Source organism: Protopterus annectens, chromosome 8.part1 (genome assembly GCF_019279795.1).
Source record: "Protopterus annectens isolate FY-2018-M chromosome 8.part1, PAN1.0, whole genome shotgun sequence".
Taxonomy (NCBI): Eukaryota; Metazoa; Chordata; order Ceratodontiformes; family Protopteridae; genus Protopterus; species Protopterus annectens.
In genome coordinates this window covers 352,256,287-352,278,930 of record NC_056742.1, presented here as the reverse complement: position 1 = coordinate 352,278,930, position 22,644 = coordinate 352,256,287, and the positions used below count along the sequence as shown (strand labels likewise).

At 34.5% G+C, this 22,644-nt stretch overlaps 1 protein-coding gene across 1 annotated transcript in view; it reads left to right on the top strand.

Annotated features, from left to right (window-relative positions):
* The window catches only part of LOC122810348 (carboxylesterase 5A-like), a 384,579-nt gene that overhangs the window by 271,831 nt on the left and 90,104 nt on the right, over window positions 1-22,644 (top strand). The window contains exon 9 of the mRNA XM_044081929.1: window positions 6,919-6,999. Coding sequence (XP_043937864.1) covers window positions 6,919-6,999 — 81 coding nt within the window. The remainder of the gene's footprint in view (window positions 1-6,918; window positions 7,000-22,644) is intronic.

The window sequence follows — 22,644 nt, the reverse complement described above, 5'->3', positions numbered from 1 at the left end:
GGATATAGCAGAAGTTATATTTCATTGTTTGCCAGCATTTAAGTAATCAATTTGTTTATTGCTAACTTACTTAAAGCATTACATTTGTTTTATGTGAACATTGATGAAAGTTAGTGCATTTTAATTATCAGTGCATCCCTCTTCCCCCCATTTCCTACACATAAGGATTTTCATATCTGTCATTTCTTATTATAAAATGAGTGAAATTATAGGTTAAAAACAACAAATTCACTTATTGTGATTAATGATTACAAGTTGCCTTTCCATATTTATAAATTGCCATTTTATGGCATATGCTGAACTTTTTTTAGATTTAAATGGCAACATTCTGTTTTGTATAGTCATCAAAGGTTAAACTGAGTGATTATTGTCAATACTATTTGTTCAGAATGTGATTGTTACATTCTATGGCATTCCTAGTTCAGGTTTCTATTGTTTCCCTTGAACAACTTTGTCAGTTTGATGTCATGTATAAAACATTAGTTACCTTGGTAATAGCTTAAGTATTATGTATGGTCAAGATGGGTTACAGAACCACAATTCAAGTTAAAGCAATTATATGACTTGTTATGCACATTTAGTTATATGAGAAAATCATCATGCTTCCCCTTGATGTTCAATATAGTGTATGTCATTTATGACAAGTTAAAACAGTAGCGTTATTATACACAAGCCCATGTTATTAAACTGAATGTCTGTCAATTTAATACTATTTGTTCAGAATATGATTGTTACATTCTCTGACATTTCAAGTTCAGACTTCTATTGTTTCTCTTGAACAGCTTTATCAGTTTGATGTCATGTATAAAACATTAGTTACCTTGGTAACCGCTTAAGTATTATATATGGTCAAGATGGGTTACAAAAACTACAATTCAAGTCAAAGCAATTACATGACTTGTTATGCATATTTACTTATATAAGAAAATCATCATGCTTCCCCTTGATGTTCAGTGTAGTGTATGTCATTTATGACAAGTTAAGACAGTAGTGTTCTTATACGCAACCCCATGTCATTAAATCCTGTCTTTGATATCTAAATTCAGCAGACTGCTTCATCTTATATGATGATTATATATTTTATGTCTAGATTTACTAAACTCATACGTTACATAACTATTTTGTGTGTGTGTGTGTGTGTGTGTGTGTGTGTGTGTGTGTGTGTGTGTGTGTGTGTGTGTGTTTTCTTTTTTTGGGCTGTGCTTAGTTATTTGAGAGACCACAAGCTGTAATGCTTATTCTTATTATTAGCTCCTTCCAAGCATGTTTATACAGTCCACAGACTTTAAATTATGAGACCCTTCTGGTTTCTTATTTGTTATAAGTATATTTCCATCCTTACATAGACACATATCAGTACGTCAAGCACAGGCAACAATACCCATTCAGTTTTTCCACAATACCATTCACTAGTTCATGTGGTGTGTTTTGAGGCTGTACTTAGAATATCCAAAACAATATTTGTCCTGTTCCATTTTACCAGCCTGTTCCATGCAATGGCCACTCTGCTAGTGAACCACTCAACACACCTTCCATTCACACAGATATTTCCATGAAGGAAATCTGATGACTCTGTAGCACTTCCTGGCAACCTCAAACACCCCCTAGAATCAGCTATCCCTATATGCCCAACACGTCTGAGCAGCCTCACATCTCAGACCACTGCAAAGGATGCTGCACAAGACCAAGTGCTCTTAGTCTTTCAAAATAACTCAGACTTCCACTCTTATGTAAGTCCTTTTTAATTTTAAATATAACATTGTGCTTATTTTTTTATTTTTTTTTATCAAGAATCAACTTAATCAGCTAAACAAAGTGTAGGGAGACCATCAATATGTGTACATGTGGTTTAAAACAGCCCTTTTATTATATATATATTTTTTAAACCAAAAACTTCATTGCCGAGAATCATCTTGGAGACTCCTCAGAACCGTTCAGCATTATCATCACTCTGTCTCTGTTACCATAGCAACCTGGGAGCATCTGTTTCTGTTAGTGTGTCTGTGTACTGCATACCAGAGGCTTGTGATGCACCTGAAGAAAAGCTTCACTTCACTGCAACTTCAAGCCTAAATTCCTTCTCTTTCATCGAGGCAGCAGCTAGGAAAAGAACGGAGAGCAAACAGATAAAAAAAAAAAAACTCCCAACAAGCCGCCACAACAAACGATAACACATTCTTCCAGCCTTCCCACCTCTCACTCAGCAGATATATAAACAAACTATTCTTTACCAAAATATCCCAAATCACAGTGGTATCCACCTCTTCCCCTGTATCCAAGCTAAAACACCAAATGTCTCTTGCTAATACACAAGCATCAGTAAACCTTGATCACAAGCCACAACCGACAGCTTTCCAGAGATGAAAATGGCAACATATAACAGCTGCCAGACACAGCTGCATCCACACACATTATGTCAGGCTTAATCAAACAGCACTGCTACCTGCCATAATTGATGCTATGTTTAGACAGAATAATAATGAGATTTGTACTAGCTGCCAAACATGGCTGCATCCACGCACACCATATCAAGATTGATCAAATAGCACTCATAGCTGTGATACCTGCCATAATTGATATTAACTATATTTAAACAGAATAATGATGACATTTGTACTAAGAGCTTGCTACTATTATTTAACCAGGATATACATGACATTTCTAAATCCTACTTTAACTGAAGAAGGCATTAGTCTCCATGACAGCATTTTTTTTCAAAACACTCTGCTGTTACTGCAATTATATATGATGTTAATGTGTTACATTTGAGTCTGAACTCTGATGAATTGTACCTTGTTGAATTAGTTAATTAATTACTTAAATTATTATAAGTAAAATCAATGAAAAATAAACAAGATAAGTATTCATTGAGTTCAAGTAGGGGACTAGAAACTTCTATGTTTGTATTATATGTTGCTTTGTTTGGCTTATATATAATGTAAATAGTAACCCATATTGACCTACCTTTGTTTGTGAAGAATTATTGGACTTTTTGAACATTCTGAATAAATCATTACTTTTTCTCAGTTGTTTAAGAAATCCTCCTTTTTTAAATAAAAACAGATGACAAGTGATGTACCTTATCAGTTGATACTTTGAGATATGTAGTTGTAAGAGTTAATTTTTTGGGACAGCTATCTTGGCATCAGTTTTTTTTTTCTTTTTTCTAGCATCATTCCAAGGATTTGTTTCTCTTATTCTTTTAAGAGTAGGGGCTATCCATTCCATTTCTTCTGGGATAGACATTCTGTTGTTGTTTTTGATGAATATAGTAGCTTCTTCTAAGTAATTAAAGGTTCTCATCTCATTGGCAAAAAGTATTTTTAACTTGGCTGGAAAGGGCAGCTGTGCTTTAATGTTGTTTTGTTTCAACAGTTTTTATTATTGGTCAGAATTTTTTTCCTTTGTTCTAGTATTCTGGAAGAATAATCATTGACAAACCTTATCAGGCTTTGATTGTATTTTAAGGGTGATTTTCTTCAAGCATATTTTAATATTAATTCCTTGTCCAGAAATGAAAGAAATTTTATAACTATGGATCTAGGTGTAGTATTTGTTGAGTTAGAAGCAGGTTTCCTTAGTGCTCTATGTGCCCTTTCAGTTCCAAATGAAAGTCCCTCTTTCAAGTCTAAAAATTCAGGAATCCAGGTTGTTAAGAATGAAATAATGTCTTCTCCTTCAGTGTTTTCAGGCAGACCAAAGATCCTTATGTTGTTTCTCCTTTCCCTGTTTTCTAAGTCATCTAGTTTGTTAAGCAGCCATGTATTCTGTTTAGGCAGAAATTCTTTTTGGAATTCTTCCTCTTTGAGTCTCCCTTCAATGTCATTTAGAGAAGGCTCTATATTTGTTATTTTTGTATGGTGTTGGTATAATAGTTCCTTAAGAGTATCAGTATGTCTTTGAGAATTTAATTTAATTTAATTTGAGGTTTTCTAAGTCATTTTAAAGTCATTCATCTTCAAAGATCATTCTTGTAAGGTAGATGTCATCAATTACAGTTCTTTTTTTTAAAGCAGCATCTCGATGAGAATTCCTTGAGGTGCTCTTATTCAGTGACTCAGTATATCTCCAAGTTACTTTTCAGGAAAATGTTTGTATATCTCCACCAAAATTGATATTTATGTAGTTTAGTAGTTTATCTATAGATTTCTGATGTTTTAAACTTGAAAATAATAAAATGTTTCTATATTATTGTGCTAGTTTATGGAGATCTCAAAATTCACTGCTCTCAGTTGGGTATCTAGGCTCCACCCCAAACTGATGTTTTGAATGGTAAAAACGGAGTACATTTGTACCAATTAGCAATTCAGTTTTAACAGCCTTTCATAATGTTTGTGAGAATGAAATTAGGCAGCTGTATGCTAAAGATGTTAAAAAGGAGTATTATAATTTAAAGGATGATGAGTATGAAGCTATGGAAACCTTGGAGAGCGATACTAACATCATTATTAAACAAGCTGACCTACTGTCTCAGGAAGGGGTTGAGTGAGTCAACCATTTTCTGTATACCTGCAGAAAAGACTAAGTCAGTTTTTGCATGTGTGCCCTAGTGTGGTTAAAGATACTTCTGACTTCTTGAGGAAACTTAATAATTGGCATGTTAAAAGAAAACTAGAAGGAGACTTTGGTTATTTACTTGTGACAATGGACATAACTTCCCTGTTCACAGTAGTTCCAAATGATTATGGGCTTGAAGCCATACGAGAATTTTTAAATAATGTGTCTATGCCAGCAAATGAGACAGAGAATATTTGCTTACTTCTGGAGGGATTGTTAACAAAACAATGCATTTCTTTTTAATGATGAACCTTATTTGCAACAGGCAGAAGTGGCCATGGGGACATCATAGGTCAACACATATGCAAATATTGTATTGCATCAGTGGGGAAAAAAGTTTACATATACTGACAGGCATGTTTTGAATAGTAAAGTTGAATGTTATCAGAAATTTGTGGACGGTTATTTTTGTATGGAAAGGGAGTTTTGATGAGCTGCATGAATATATTTCTTATTTAAATGGCACAACAAATTTTCTTAAGTTTAAAATGGAACATTCTGACAAAGAGATAGTGTTTTTGGATATATGTCTGGAGAAAAAAATTAGAAAGAATAGAAGCCAGAATTCTCAAAAAAAAAGTTCATACTTGCCGTTATGTGCATAAGTAAAGTATACATGCACCTCACGTGTTTTCAGGAGTAATGAAGGCTCAGTTGGGTCGGGTCAGTAAGTTAAATACTGATGACCAGAAATGTAATCAGCAGCTAGAAGAGATGGTTGATGATTTTATAAATAGTGATTATAATCAAACAGAACTTCTTAGAATTTGTGATGGGGTAAAAAAGGACAGAGAAACTTCTCTGAAACTAATTTTTTTAAGGGGCAGGAGAAGTGGTACAAAAGGGAGTTCAATTTAGTAAAATTAGGTATGTAACTACTTTTAATGTAAGGACAAGTGATCTTAAAATAATTATACAAAAGAATTGCATTATTCTGTTGGCTCTACCTGAGCTGCAGACAATTCTGAATGAAAAGCCTTATTTTTCTGATAGGAACACTAGAAACTTAAAAAGAAGGCTATGTTATAAAAATTTTAAAGTGCATGCCAAGCAACAAAGAGTTACAAAGCAAGGCACTTTTAAGTGTATGAATTGTAGTTGTTGTAATGATATTTTAACATGTAATAATAATGTGTTCACACATCCTGTGAACAGGCAATATACTTTTTCCTTCACAGCCAGTTGTAATACCAGCTATGTGATGTACCTTGCCATTTGTGTAAAATGTTTTTCATTTTATGTGGGGAAAACCACTAGAAGGCTGAGGGAGCAAATTATTGAGCATAAGTCAGATATAAGAAAGAGAAATTACAAGAATGCTCTAAGCAGACATATTATGAACAAGGGTGAGGACCATTGTTTTAAGTTTAGGGTAATAGATACAGTAGTGAAAGGAAACGGGGTGATTTAAACAATTTTCTTGAAAACAAAGAGTATGAATGGATTATTAGATTATGTGCAGAGTTTGAACCTGGTCTTAACAATACTATAAGTATTAAACCTGTTTTAGTAAGAATACAACAACAAAATATTTAATGTATTTAAAAAAAAATAAGCAGTGTCATGTGATATGCTGGCTGTCGTCATACAGTACTTGTCTGCTCCTATTTAAATGGTGATTAATTTGTGTAATGGTATTAGCATTGAGAAAGGGTTGTTACCCGAACGCTTTGCTTTAATAAAGTTTTTGCTTGATGTTGGAGCGGTTTATTTCTGAGTCTATCCTTATTTTTCCAGTTACCACAGTATCAACATTTTTACCAGCATTGCCTTACTTGACAGAGTGATGTTTCATTAATATTGCAATGTTTGTAATGGTCTTATGATTTGTAATCATTCTACCCAGTTTTTTTTTCTTTTATGTTAGGAAGACTTTTGCTTATAATAGGGCTTGATGTGATGAATACAAAGACTCCCAGAGTCTGTTAGATGCATTAATGCTTCAGTTTTCCTTGCAATTTTATTAACAGTGACAAATGCATATATGTGTCTACTGTAGAAGTTGCACAATATTCTCCCATCACTGGCACCGTCAATTACCACACTGTCAACAGGCTTCCATCTAGCTGTGGTCATTGGCCAGCACTTATTCCAAATGAGAAGGCAGCAATGCTCTGCATGTCTATTGTTCTTGCTGGTTACCTGTCACCATCTTTATTTATAACTGGACATGAGTGGATGACATATGGGCAAAGTAACGCCCGACTAAAGCATTTTCATGCTCACTGAAGTCTTGTTATGTTTTATACCATATTTAAAGTTCTAACGACTGAATTACTGGTTATTTAAATGTGTTTGAGCCTCTTTGAAAGGATTAGTAGATGGATTTTACAAATATGGATTTATGTCTCTTTTCTACAGCTTTTCCTGCCAAAAGGATGGCAAGAGGGAGTAGACCGACCGACTGCAGAATCTGTTGTAGGTAGCATCTGCCGGAATATAGTAAGTGTGTATAATAAGAACCACTTTTAAGCAATGACTCTTTACCTTTCATAAATGCACAATTAAAAATTATTTTACTAATGTATCCAATATTTACCAACAATATGATGTGCACATTATTTTTGTACAACATGGTAAAGTCAGACACTGAAGAAAGCATTATCGATAGTAACCACTGACAGTGAAAGTCATGTCCTGTTATGCAAGCAATGAAGTAGTGATAGCAAAAAAAATGCTGGATTATTATGTGAGGGAGGACACACATTTTAGACAACTCTGAGTGTCATCAGCTACAGAACTAGGAGGTACAGTTGAGAATCAGGTGACATACAAATGGTATCACTTTAACTTAGGCTAGTGAGGAAAATGATACTAACAGTCAGAATGGTAACTTAACGGACAGCAGAGCTGGCTGTCACTGACTATTTGTAATGTAATAATGTGGGCAGCATGAAATAGTAGTAGATGTGTGGCATGGGTGGGCAGGAATACTTAGAACAATAGTTAATTCAGTAGCATTTATAATGGTGCTGTTTATTTCTAACTGTACAAAGAAATTATTTCCACAGCATGGTCACCTGCTAAGATTCATATAAATAAACAGGGATTGAAAAAGGTTCTTTCTGTGCTGAGAAGAGTAAACCTGTACAGAAAAAGACTGCATTTAATGAAATTTAAATCCCAGCCATTAATAAATTACAAGCACTGTACAATCAGGATGAGAAAAAAAAACATGCACAAGTAAACCATAAAAACTCTGATGCCATCTGATGCTGTAACATTTTATTATGAAAAGATTAAACACTTTTTGTCCCTTCCTTACATGGGACTTCATCAGAATGTAGTCCATAACAAAGAACAACTGAATATTAAAGCAAATCTTGTGACATTTACATCTTATACATGCCCATTTAAACTACTAAACTCATTTTACCACAGTTAATACACATTATAAAAATCATTCGTAAACCTTAGTTTGCATACAATACATCACTGAAAATAACACAATTTTAAATGACTAACAGATACTTAAAATCAATCTGTGTTCACAATTTAGCAACTGAGTATTGTATAAAAGATTTGCTACAATTTTTATAAAGTGTGAGTCCTAAAATGTATGTTAAAATAATGAATATGCATTAATATTAACTGTACAGCTATTACCCCAACCCCCCCAATTTAAACAGAAATATTGAAAGACTTAGAGTTAATAATTCCTAGAGGCAGCAGAGTCAAATACTGAAATGTATTCATTCAACCTCAGTTTTACAGTTGCATTTAAACACAACTGCCAGTCAGGCTCACTATACTTCAGGTTTACCTCACAAACCCACCTCTCCTGTCTTGTAGGGCATTTGCAAAAATAAAAAATATATATGTTTTTTTAAATTAATACACATAAGGCTGTATTTACAAAGGACATTCTTTACGTTCTTGTTCTTAATATCATAGCAGTGCTAATATATCCTAGCATGCAATCAAATTTCTGTCTTTATCACAAAAAATGCTAAGTGTATTAGGCATATAGCCAGATATACTAAATTTCTAGATTGGAAAATGATGGCAATTTACTCCAAGTGGAGATTGATTATTTTTTAAATTGATTTTAGAAAGGGTTTATCCAGCAATTTACTATAGCAAGTGAAATGTGAAGTCTTATATGGTAGATCTACAAAAAAATTCTAATCAATTTCATATAACAAAGGCTTTTAAATGCCCACTAACCTGGAGAATGTGGGAAATAAAACCCCTAATCGATTCCCTTTTAAGGTTCTACCATTTTCAACAGATGGACATAAAATCAGGTCACACATTATTAAGACTTGGAATCTGTCCTTTTCAAAAATGTGAGGTCTTACAAGGTAGAACTACAAAACATTCCAACCAGTTTTGGATAACAAAGGTTTTCAAACGCCCACTAACCTGTAGAATGTAGGGAAATAAAACCACTAATCGATCCCTTTCAAAGGTTCTACCATTTTCAACAGATGGACATAAAGTCAGGTCACACATTATTAAGAATTGGAATCTGTCCTTTTCAGATGAATTTAAGAAAAATTTGGTGATGCACTTCTCACAGTACAGTGCGTGCATGTGCACTCACACACACACGCACTCACACACACATGCACACACGCACACATGCACACACGCACACACGCACACACGCACACATGCACACACACACACAAAATGTACAGATATGAGCATGGTTTCAAATTGACTAAGAAGCTAATCAAGACAAAAATCAATTGAAGAAAGGCACTAGAGTGTTACGACCAGCAAAACACATACCCAACTTATCACACACCTACATAAAATATACAAATGTAACCCAGCAGTAAAACTACCCAGAAGCTGCATAACACACTAAAGAAGCACCACAATCACTTTTAATACAAACTCAAATATTCCATGAACCACACTCACACCCCAACACTTTCTCTTTACCCTGGCATTTTGTGATGCATATAAACACGTGTGTGCATACACACACACACACACACAAAGACACACACACGCACACACACACACACACACACACACACACACACACACACACACACACACACACAATCAACATCTTTTGCAGGGTATAAGCTGCTTCCCTACACCTACAGATGGGAAGCATCACCCAACCCATAATCCCATGCTTACATGTATTAACTCCATGGTCTCTGTCCCTCTTTATCTCTCTGTCTCAGACACACACACACACACACACACACACACACACACACACACACACACACACATAGATGTGGAGCAAATATTAAGACATCTTATATTACTATGGCCACATTAGTAACTACATACTTACAGAACTGTAAATATTTGCACTGCTGCTACAGAAGCTTAAATACAGTGGCAATACAAACTGGGCAACCCCCCATGTGCTTCCTTTAGCTACTGCTTAGTTTTTCTGCAGTCATACACTCCATTACTGCATCCTACACCAAACATATTCACCAAACATATTCAGTGATGGACTTCATTATTATGCTGCTTGGTTACTCAGTGTTATGACCAGCTGACCACATGAACTGATACATTCCCTACTCAACAAGCTGAATGTTTAACTATACGCATGTATCATGTATATGGCTGAAATGTTAGATGTCATGAATGGCTGAAATGTTAAATGATCGAAACACAAAACATCAAACAAAATATGTTGGGTCTATATTAAAACATCGAAGTTTCAGAACTTCGAATGTTCTAATATCGACACCTAATAAGTGAAAGCTGAAAATAGCGAAGTTTTAGATAACCAAATTCTTTCCTAGGGAAAGAATTCGGTTGTCCGTTCCTGTCACTTCACTATTTTCAGCTCTGCAGTGGAAAGTTACGGGAGGGGTTCAGGTAAGTGTGTGATTGTGTGGATGTGAGGGTTAGGGCGGGTTAGGTGAGTTAGGGTTAGGGAGTGGGTCAAGTAATTGTGCGAATGTGTGGACATGAGGGTTAGGATGGGATAGGTGAGTTAGGGTTAGGGCGTAGGTGAGATGTGTGTGCGATAGTGATGGACCTTATGGTTAGTGTTTGAATTAAGGTAAGTGGGTAGATAGTGGTGTTTGTACAGTTTAGTGTAGGTTTAGATGTAAGATTTTAGGTGTATGTGTGTGGATTGCTGTTTGTTTGGTGGGTTTGTTTTGTGTGTATGTGTTTTGGAACAGCAAATTTTTTCCCTAGGAAAAAATTTGCTGTTCTAAATTTTCGGTGTTATCGGTTTTTGATTACTAGGTGTCAATATTAGAACATTCGAAGTTCTGAAACTTCGATGTTCTAATATCGACCCAATATGTTGACCATTCATAATACCAAAGCACAAATAACATAAACCCAGTACATTGAAAAAGGAAACAAACTTTCGTTTATGAGGTAATAACCAAATCCAGAATTCAGCTCAGATTTGTCTGAACAGTCATAGTGTTACAGAAAGAGTTTTTCCTAAGGTAAGGTGCATGGTTAGGGGCAGAAGCAGAATTAGCATGCATCACTAAAGTAGCAGGAGGGCATCCGATATTTGCATTTTGACTGAGCTAGTAGTGTAAAACAGAGATTTGTAATTCTGCTTTGTTATAGGATGTATCAATAAGCTTTTTACTGATAATATCTAACAGCACAGAATACAGCATTCATTTCAGACAATATAATTTCTTGTTTCAGGAATGCAGATGACTTGACAATACCCTGATAAAAATTGAAAAAAATCATAATATTATTCCAGGGCTTTTTAAAACAGCAACTCAGTGATATAACAGTACTAGTGGGTATGTGTTCCACTATGGATTGTTTAACATCCAGGACTGGTTCACACTTTGCACTTATTGTTTGCCATGGTAGGGTCTGGATCCTGTTGCCCTGAACTGGACATGACAATTATTAATAGATCAAAGCAAACATGTAGGACCGACTTCTGAGCATCCTCTTTCTCTTGGATAATATTCATGCTGCAGACAGCATTCTGTTGTTATGTTTCATTTTTTTATATGAATTATACTAAAACAAGCAATGCTAGTTATGTTATATCACTAAGTTAAAAATGTGCCATGTATATTTTACAGTGCTATTCCTTAAAGTTTCTAGCTTGTTGCCCTCTTTCTCCATTTCCAATATAGCACACTTTATAAAAAATGACTGCTGGATGATCTTTCAGAGTAAGGAAATCATGTACCATGGATTTTTACCTAGCTTTTGCAGAAAGTGTGCTACATTTTCATACACAGATGCACATGCATATTCATATTTGTATCATCTCTCCTAATTATGAGCAAAACATCTACTGCTTTCAAAGTAGTAAAAGTCTACTACATAGTGTCACCTACATATTCTGACTTCATGGTCCTGTTTTTAGTAGGTCATATACTAGCTCTCTGAGTTTTCAGTCTAGATTCTCTTACCCTACAAAGTCTCAGAATGTTGCTCTCTATTACTAATCTTGTTTATAACCCTGTCCTCATGCTGCACTCTGTCATTATCTGGTGTTACTTCACACTTTTCACCTCCTCATATCCAGTATTTTGTCTTTATCCCTTTCCTGTTATCTGTGCCCCTTCCCCAGGTTTCTTTTGCAGAACATTTCTGTCTGCCCTTACCCTTCACTTAAATGTTTTTTTTTAAAACTGCATACCATTCCTTAAGTTAATTAAAGTTATGTTTTACATATTGTCCACAAATTACTAACTAGTACTGGATTATTCCTCTTATGAATACATTTGCTTTACCAAATGCATATCAATATTTAGTTAAAATGTCTTCACCCTGTACAATGTAGGCATCATGCATTTGAATATATCGCTAGGAAAGGCTGACGTTCTTCAGTTCTACACAGCTTTTTTCCTGGCATGGCAGCACTGTTACCACCCTGGAAGCGTCTGGGACTTCAGCTACCTGCTGCTTTCAATTTAAGCCAAACATGAAATTATACACTTTAATATTTTCAGTGGTAATGGGCCCAAATGATATTAGCTAAGCAGAGTCAGGAACACACATCTTGTTAATCATTGGTAAATGATAACCCTACTCTCAGATAATAAACAGCAATAGTACATATAAAGACCAGCTGCAAGAGCTAGAAAATAAATTAACTTTATGTAAACAGTAAGATAATGATGCAGTTACAGATTAAATATGCAAAGGAATGAAAATGCATATGAAAAATCAAAACAACATTTAGTTAAACTGGACAGAGCATGTATGGGAAAAAATGTCTGTGGCTTCTTAGTGAAATGTCATCACTTGTAACTCTGAGTGCCAACAAATTTAAAAAAATATCAAAAATCCAGGAGAACAGCAAATCTTGAACATCCCTCTTCTACATTAAACATCTTTTTCAAGCCTCCTTGCACCACCCAAGTGTATATATACCAGCCATACCTCAAAGAAAAAAGAATATTTCAGGAAATGGCCATCTCAGACTTTATATATGAAAGTCCCTTTTTTGCAGCCATTTGGTCTCCATGTTTCAGGACTCACTTTAGATGTTCATGATGTTTCAAATGATTACCTTTACCCATACATACTAAATGTCTAACTCTTATTAAATAATACTGGCCCTGACAATCTGCATCAGAGAAATAACAGTAACTATTTACTGTACAGTAATGAATTGCAGTACAGAAATTAACTATTACAGTAACTATTATAAATAAAGACAGGTAGAGTACAGACCTTTTACAGATGGGTTGTCAAGTTCTTCCAAGCCAAGACAATACCAAATAAAGGCCAAACTCATACTTTGATACATTTCAAAAGTAACTAACAAGTTCAGTCACCTGTAAAAGACAATGGTTAAAAGGAAAACTCCAGCTTAGAACTCAAAAGTGTTTGTGTTATTGTAGCTTTGTTTTCAGAGATATTTTAATGCATTTAAATCACTATAACTGCTTCTTATAAAATCTTAACCTGTTTTCCACAAAATGGCCATCATGGGGTCTACTATTTTAAAATGATCGTATGCTTCTACTTTCAATTCTCATTCCCACAGTCCATTTTAAGGCCCATTTATATGAGTCATGCTAGATGAAAGGAAATGGTTGTGATTTCTTTTCCCATCAAAATAGTTTCTTGAGTATATACTAGTCTAATGACCATGAGGGCCTGTATAAGCCTTGCCATGCAACCCAATCCAGTTGTGTCACTATGTGCCAAGGGCTTTTATTAGGAGGGATGTGGGGGTATGCTAGTTTGAGCATTACTGTCTGCATCTGGTCAAATTTATACTTAAATAGGGTTAGGGATGGACTCTGCTTCACATGGGTGGGCAGCCTGTTTCAGAGCATGGGGACCATTTGAGAGACATATCTGTGTCACAAATGTATCTTATTTATGTCACAAAAAAATGAAATCCTTGGATCTAGTGGTTCTGATGCTGTTCATTTTGTGGATCTGCCAAATGTCCATCAGAGCTGGATATGAAGATGCCTTGCATGTATGTTTGGTAGGGTCGCTATCACATACTCGAACCATCAGAATGTTGAGTACCCTTCCATCGACACCTACATGTCGAACAGCCTCTTCAGCGAATGCCACATCATCAATTTCTTTCCAAGGGAAAAAAATCGATTGGCCGTTGTTTGAAATCTGCCCTTTTCCCTGCTACAGTGCGATCTCAGAGTTAGTATATTTAGTTGGGGGTGTGGGGGTTTAAGCCCCCCACTTCATAGTGTTTGTTAAATTGTGTTGTTTGTATTTAGGCTACTGATTTCTTTCCCTTGGAAAGAAATCAATGATGTGGTCGTTCGATGAAGAGGACGTTCGACACTTAGGTGTCGATGGAAGGGTACTCGACATTCTGACAGTTTGTGTAAGTAATTGCTGGAGCCATGTCAGACTCGAAACCAGTCACAAGTGGCGTCCCATAAGGTTCTGTCCTGGGACCACTCTTGTTCGGTATATACTTTTCCGAGGTACAGGCCAATGTGGGAGGACTGTGGCTCACCAAGTTCGCAGATGACTGCAAACTAAACATCCTTCAACAAGGTCTCACAGAGATGGATAACTGGTGCCTGAGCCATGGTCTAAAGCTAAATGCCAAAAAGTGTATAGTCATACCCTTTGGCAGTCCACCTCATCATGAAAGGATTCACATCTAGATCAAGAGAGGTAATCGTGCCTTTTATTCATCCCTCATCAGGCCTATCATAGAATATAATGTTGGGATGTACCTTACCCGACACCTGCAGCAATTAGAAAGTCCCCAAAAGTACCTCACCAAGAGGATCAAGGGACTCAAGCAGATGCCATATGGTGCTCGGTTAAAACCTCAGCTCTACTCAGTTGCATACAGCCTACCAATCCAGAATTAATGGACATGCTCCACCTCAGTAAATCTAAGGGACTTAAACCTAAGCACAGAAATAAATAGAACTTGCTGGAGGGACAGGTTCATAACCCAGAGGCTCCCCTCTGGAATAGAATTCCAATTCATGTTAGGCAGAGCACCTCACTGAATCTCTTCAAGAAGAATCTTGATGAGTGGATGGGGAGGATTACTTCCGTGTCACTATTAGACAGAGGCACAGTAAACTAAACCTTAAAAAGGGCACAGTATACTCAAATCAAGGCAGATAGTCTAGTATGAACCTATGAACCTATGAACCTATGAACCCTGTTTGGTAAGTATTGCATGGATACCACGGTGGAGTACTTTAAATTTAATAAACTGATTAATAAAAATAACCACGGAAAGCACTGTAATGAGAAAAGCGGTGCACCGGACAGCTCAGGAACAAATTCAAGGTTTATTAACATAAAACATAACGAGTATAACAAACATGTTTTTCATCTAAAATTCAGACTTCATCAGACAATTAATCACAATTCAACTCGTGGATTAAATGATTCTGTTTCCCTTACACCAGTGTTAAAGATGAGAGCAGCTAGACTTTAAGAATATATATTAATTTAGTTTTTGAATGTATATCAATATACACACTCATTTTAATATTTATAGTTATATTTATTTAAGCACATATTTTTACATATATATCAAATCTTATACAATTTAACATTGTTTAATATTATTATCAAATATATTTATATGTTAATTTTTATATATTGTTGATAATTTTATACATATTTATTAACATATTTATTAACTTATAAATTTATTAAGATACTATCTCAGATATAGAGACCCGCTTTATGGAAGACTTTTGATGTTCTCTCAATTGGAGAGTTATCAGCTTTATTTGAAGCATGAATTTAATTTAATTTTATTTTTGTTAACTTTGGAGTTATTTTCCTGAAGACCTCTAGAGGGTGCTGTTGTATAACTGCGTGAAAAAAGTTGCTATGTTTATTTCTTTTTTTAGTTTTTAGTTTTCAAGAGATTTTATAGGAATCTATCTATTTATCCATATTCACATTAGTTGATTCAGAATTATGCACATTCCTCAAATATGTATTATGAAATATTATTATCAGATATTTACTTTCTTTTAGAGAAATGGTGTTTTAATGTCAGAAATTGTATGTTTTTAATATTCATGAGCAAGTTTCCCTATTGGGTGGTTTGAATTAATTGTCTTATCCTATTTCATATAAATTACGAGTTGAATTCTGATTAATTGTCTGATGAAGTCTGGATTTTAGATGAAAAACGTGTTTGTTATACTCATTATATTTTATGTTAATAAACCTTGAATTTGTTCCTGAGCTGTCCGGTGCACCGCTTTTCTCATTGCAGTGCTTTCCGTGGTTATTAATGTTTAGTGTACTGTTTGTTCCTTTTGGCTGTTGATTAATAAAAATACTACATGAATGGTTTGTTTACTTCAATGTTTCAAGATCTTTGCATTGTATGCAGGAGCGGCCTTAGGTCAACTGGTGCCCTAGGCAAAAGGGCACCACGGCACCCCACCACACCACCCAGTGCCCCAATCCTGGTCTACCTACAACAAATAAATACTGGAAAAGTGCCCCTACTAAAGCGGCGCCCTAGGCAGCTGCCTAGTTGGCCTATGCCTAAGGCCGGCTATGATTGTATGTTAGCCATACTATGCCTCACCTGCATTGTCCTTTCACTTAATGTATGAACTGCAATTACACTTAGATACCTGCTTTCCTCATCTCACAATCATTAATCCAGATAGTAAGTAATATGATCATTAATTGCACACACAGATACCTGCTTAGTTTATGCATAAAGGACACCCCTACCACTTTGTATACATGACACAATGCATCTCACCTACAAATATAGTGCATAAAATTGTATTTTGTAATTTGCTGTAAATCATTTGTGAACCTCTGTTAAGTATTTATTACAAATAAAAAGACAGAAGTACACATTTCAAAAATTTCAAATGGCAGATGTTCATCTAGAAAATCATTCAGAAGGGGTAAAGTTGGTGTTGTACTGTGTGCTGATACACACAAAAATACTCCTTTTCTATTTAAAAATATTGTTCTCACAGAGGAGAGTACATTTATTGCTTAGAATGGACTAATATTTTTATTATTTACTTATTTACATTTTGTTAACCATCTTAGTACTACTAGGTTTGCGGTCTCTTTTCAGGGGATACTTAAAGTTGTATTCATACCAAATAAGGACATTTGGCAAGGGCACCGTGGAATGCATCAACTCATTTCCTGTCTGCTAAGCAGTGGATAACAACAAGAAGGAGTGAGATGGAGGTGGGGAGCATGAGGAGCAAGCTAGAGGAGGAGATGCATGAGGAGGAAGATGGAGGAGGGGAGCATGGGGAGTGAGATGGAGGAGGGGAAGCTTGAGGAGTAAGATAGAGGAGGAGGAGCATCAATACTGAGATGGAGTTGGGGAGTATGAGGAGTGAGACAGAGGAAGAGCATGAAGACTGAGATGTATGAGGGAGAGTATAAGGAGTGAGGTGGAGGAGAAGCATGAGGAGTGAGATGGAGGAGGAGCATCAGTATTAAGATGGAGGTGGGAGGTGGGAGAGTATAAGGAGTGAGATGGAGGGGGAGAAATCAGTATTAAGATGGAGGTGGGGGAATATGAGGAATGAGATGAAGGAGGATCATGAGGAGTCCTTCAAGTTACAGCATAGCAAAGAGTGATCAGAAAAAAATGTTGGAGACAACAGTTGTGGATAAGGAGAACTCAATAAATTTGCCTATTGTCAAGGCACTTGCTGAGAAGAGAAGAGAGGAGCCTGTAGTTATAGAAATTGGAGACTCAGTTTTGTGTTGACTAATGATTGAAGATGAACCAGTGGACAGTGTTGACATTCCATGGTCATAGGGTGTTGAATTGGACGAGGACGGTGAAGAGGGGGGGACCACAAGTTCAGAATACACTGTGCAGTGAGAAGGTAAATACAAACTCCATGGCATTCACAGTCACAGGAAGTGGGAGCGGGACTGCATATTAAGAGAACATATGCAACAGTAGTGGCTGCCCTAGAGAAAAGAACAGTCCAGTGTATTATACACAAAAAATAAAGACCACAGTAAGGATTTCTTCAAAATAAATTGGCCATTAACAGGTTTGTTATTTGTGACAACATATTTGAGCAAACAGGATTTGATATTTCAGAAATTTTCTCCATAATTTATTTTGGAAAAAAGCAGTTTTGTAATATGACTTTTCAGGCATTTGAATTAATGGACAGACTTGTGTATTAAACTGATTCTGGGAAGCAAGAGTATCCTAGGAATGTATATGCAGTTTAGGCAGATACTCCAGTGAAAAAGAAACTAACAGTTTATTTTAGGCCTGATAACCAAAAAAAAAGAGGACATAAAGGACTAGTTTCCATCTATAAGTCAGTCTGTATACTCTATGGACAAATTATATATTGAAAGGAAAATTTGGACTAGGAGATAGGAAGTTTGGGTAACACTACAAAATGAAGCATGAGGAGTGAATCATATTACATGTGTAATTATGTTATAAGCAATCAAAGTACTGTTAGATTTGGGACAGCCTAAAATGTTTTTTTTTTTTTTTTTTTTTTTTTGCTGCATAAGATCATTTGATTACTGAATATACTAAAAGGCATTGTAATGCATGTGGATAGGTAAGCTACACAGCTAAAAACTGTAAACCATACCTGTGGCATTGCAAAGCTAATGAACATTGGTGGTATGAATGTGTTAAAGAAAATGAAAATGCTGAAAATGAAAACATGGCACAAACTGCAAGCAGTGTTAAGTTATGAAGAAGTATTACCTCCTCACAATAAGTGGAGGGGGAAGGAGAAAATTAAGAATGTCTGGTTTTAGGAAAAAAAGATGTTAAAATTCTAGAGAGACTAAAAATATGTATAAAGCAAACAGAAAGAATACTATGGAATAGAGTTAAAAAAGAAAAAATGGCTTGAAAGACAAACTGACAAAAAAAGTTAAAGGACAAGTTTTGATGTCCTTCTCCTTAATGTAAGTAGTATAAGGGTACAGTGGTGTAAACAGTTAAAATATAATGTTATATGCTTATTACATGCATGTTTAAATAAAGCAGTGTAGGCTAAAGCAAGTATGGGGAGAGAAGATCATAAGCTCTATGGGTAATGATTTATGTCCGGGAATATCTGGAGTTAATATTGTTTGTCCAGGGTGTTTAGTGATATTAGAGTGTTGTATTAAAGGACAGCTATGTATTTACATCAGATGCAAAAAAACTCAACTTTATTCAAGAATGTATACAATACTTGAATATCACCATGAATTTGGTGATTTGGGGAGACTTTTATTGTGACATTAGGGGAAAAAAGAAAGCAAGGGAGAGAAGTTAAAGTATGAAAAGAATGTTTTTCAGAAGTTCAGCTTAATGTGGGACAAGAGATAAATATATAAAGATAAAAGTAAGGACAGAAACTGACCTTTTGTATTCTCAGAGACAATAAAGAAAACTAAAACTAACAATGATTCTTTACTTTGCGAATTTTCTCTTTTTTTTAAAAACATTTTTATTTTGTTTTCATTATAAACATACACAAATGTACATATAACAAATACAATAAAACAATAACAAACTATTTACAATATTTATATTCATCCATGATAAGCAATCATTTTATCCATCAGAAGTTATCAGTATTTGTTCAAAAGGTTTTCCAATTTTTGCCATGCTATTTTTATGAGTAATGTTATGAGTTCTATAACAAATGGTTTGCAGTTCTTTTTTACTAACAACTTTTACTAAATTAAGAAATTCTTTAAACATCAAATCTTGTTTACTTTAGTGGCAATTGCAATAATTGGCCAGAGTAACTGAATCTGAGATTTAGGTATTACATTAGGTATAGGAACATTGACTAGGATTAGTCAGTTAGAAATATGACAGTTATCAGACGATAAAGCCTTTACAAAATATCTGAAGCCTTTCCAGTATTGAACAACATTTCTACATTCAATGAACATGTGAACCCAGTTGGCCTCATCACATTTCCAACATTTACTTTCACTGTTTGAGTATAAGATGTATTTTATGTGGGGGTATAGAAACTCATATTCATAAATTTCCATGTATACAATCTCCAGTATAATGAAGAAGAGGTGCCATACATAGATTTCAATAACAGTTGTTTGGATTCATCAGATATTTGTTCTCCATTAATCTTTACATATTAATTCCAAAAATCTGAGTAACATTTTAGAGTGTCTTCTCTTAGTGTCTTATAGATAGGTGAGATACTTAATTTTTGATAATCTGTCTTTTCAAGACTCCTAATAAAAAGCTGGATAAAACTAGGTATAGATTCAGTCTCTAGGTTGATTGATACTCTCATTTTGTTTTCTATAAACTGCCTTAATAAGTGTATAAACAATCAACTGTCTTGACTATTATCAAAATTACATAGAAGAGAGTTTAGTGGTTTAATACTCTTATTTTCAATAAATTGATGCCAGAATATCAAGTTATTTTTCTTTAAATTTTGCATCGCATTGATGTTGAAAGAATCTAGGCAATCAGGAGAGTATGCTATAGGGAATATAAGAAATAAGAAGTGTTTAACGTTGTAATTGCAATCAATTATATCTGCAGTGGTGGTGCTGCGGTAGCATTGTCGCCTCACAGTAAGACGCTGTCTGGTTCGATTCTCAGCTAGAGCATCTTCTGTGTGGAGACATGCATGAATGGACGTACCTTTGTTGAAGGTTGTGCATCAGGGCTGGTAACTCAGCACGTAAAAATCAATTACCAATCATTAGCGGACCACAACATTAAATATTTGAGAAATGCCATAAGAAAAATGATGAAACTTCTTATTAAATAAACAAAATTCATGTAAAACCCAATGAACTCTACTTATTCCGTATTGTTCCTTAAACTGATTTTCTATAGTTCTGACATCAGTTATATGAATCTCATGTATTATTTTCCAGCCAGATATATAGGTAGGTGAGATCCAATGTAATATTACATTAATTCTAACTGATCTGGAATAAAGATCTAACCTAGGGAATGCTATTCCATTATTGTTCCAAGCTCTAATTTGCCATTTATATGCTATCCTAAGTTTTAAGGGGAACCATAAAAATTTAAGTAGCTTGGAATCTAATTTTTTAAATAGGTTTTGGGAGGGAGTAGTATCAATGACTGTATATAAAACAAAATTAAAGAGAGCCTATCCTCCATTGTGAAGAACATGCCATTCCATCTTTTGATTAGTTCACTAATGGTGGTTATTAAATTACTGTAGTTTAGTTTTAACAGACTCTTTCCATGTACTGTTTATACTGACACCCAAATATTTTAATACATCATTCTCCCAATTAAAAAGGCTATTCTCTCTTAGTTTTTTGTTGATCTTTTTGTTAATTAGTAATGTTTTGAATTTATTATGATTAAATTTAAGCCCTGAATTTTTTTCAAACTTGCTTAAGGTATTTATAACATCATGCAAAGAGCCATCAATATCACCCAACATTAACAACATATCAGCAAATAATTGTATCTTAGGGCAATAGTCCTTATTAACTTGAAAACCTTTTATAGTTTTCTTGTTTCTGATATATGTAGCAAAAGGTTCCAGTGAAAGTACAAACAATAATGGTGACAAAGTACAACCTTGTCTAGTTCCCTTGAGGATTTCTAGTGGTGAGGATAGACATGATATGATTTTCACATAAGCTTGTGCCCCCCTATAAATTTTCATTAATAAGTTGACAAAATCTGTGGAGAATTCAAAACCAATCAGAATTCTTTCTAGATACCAACTAATAGAATCAAAAGCCTTTTCTATGTCTAGGCTGATAGTAGTTCATTTTTTTTTGTATTTGCATGCTATGTCTATTAATGATAGTAATTTAATAATTCTATTTTGCACTTTTCTATGAAGAATGAACTCTGTCTGATCATTATGTATCAAATAAGGTAATATTTTCTTTATCCTATTGGCTAATATTGTCATAAAAATTTTATAATCAGTATTTAGTAATGAAACTGGTCTATATGAATCACAAGATTTGAGACCCTTGCCTTGTTTTAAAATGGGGGAGATAATTAAATATTTCCATGATGGGGTTGTTATACATTTTTGCTTAACCATAGTAAAGGGACTAATCATTTTCTTTATTATATATTCAGGAAAAATCTTATTTAGTTCAGGAATTATTCCAGCCAGTTCCGGAGCTTTATTATCTTTTATTTTTTTTATTTGCTCTATCACTTCTGTTAGTGTTATTTGTTTATTTAATATGTTATTTTGTTGCATTGACACCTTTGTAGTTATATTTTCTTAAATAAAAGTATTTATTACATTATCTGTCTCCAAAAGTGGTATGTTATTATTTATATCTTTATAGTAGTTTTTGAACACTTCTAATATGCCCATTAAGTTAGATGTACTCTTAACTGAACCACCACTTTTACATTTAATCTCATTAATAAGATTTTGATTGTTTATTTTTTTTTTTTTTTTTGGATTTTACTGCTATTTTATGTAGATATTTAGGATTTACAGCAGAAGATTGCAATTTCAATATTTCCAAGTTTATGGCTACCTTATGATTTAGAACTTCTAAGTATTTTGATTTAACTTAGTAATTTCATTATGTGCTACTTTGTTATTTGGTTTTGCATCCATTTTTATCTTGTCTATTTTTTTTTGTAAGTCTAAAAGTTCTTTGTCTCACTGTCTCCTTCTTTTAAGGTACCAAGATTTTATGTTACCATATATATATAAACTTTAAAGTTGTCCCATAGTATAGTAT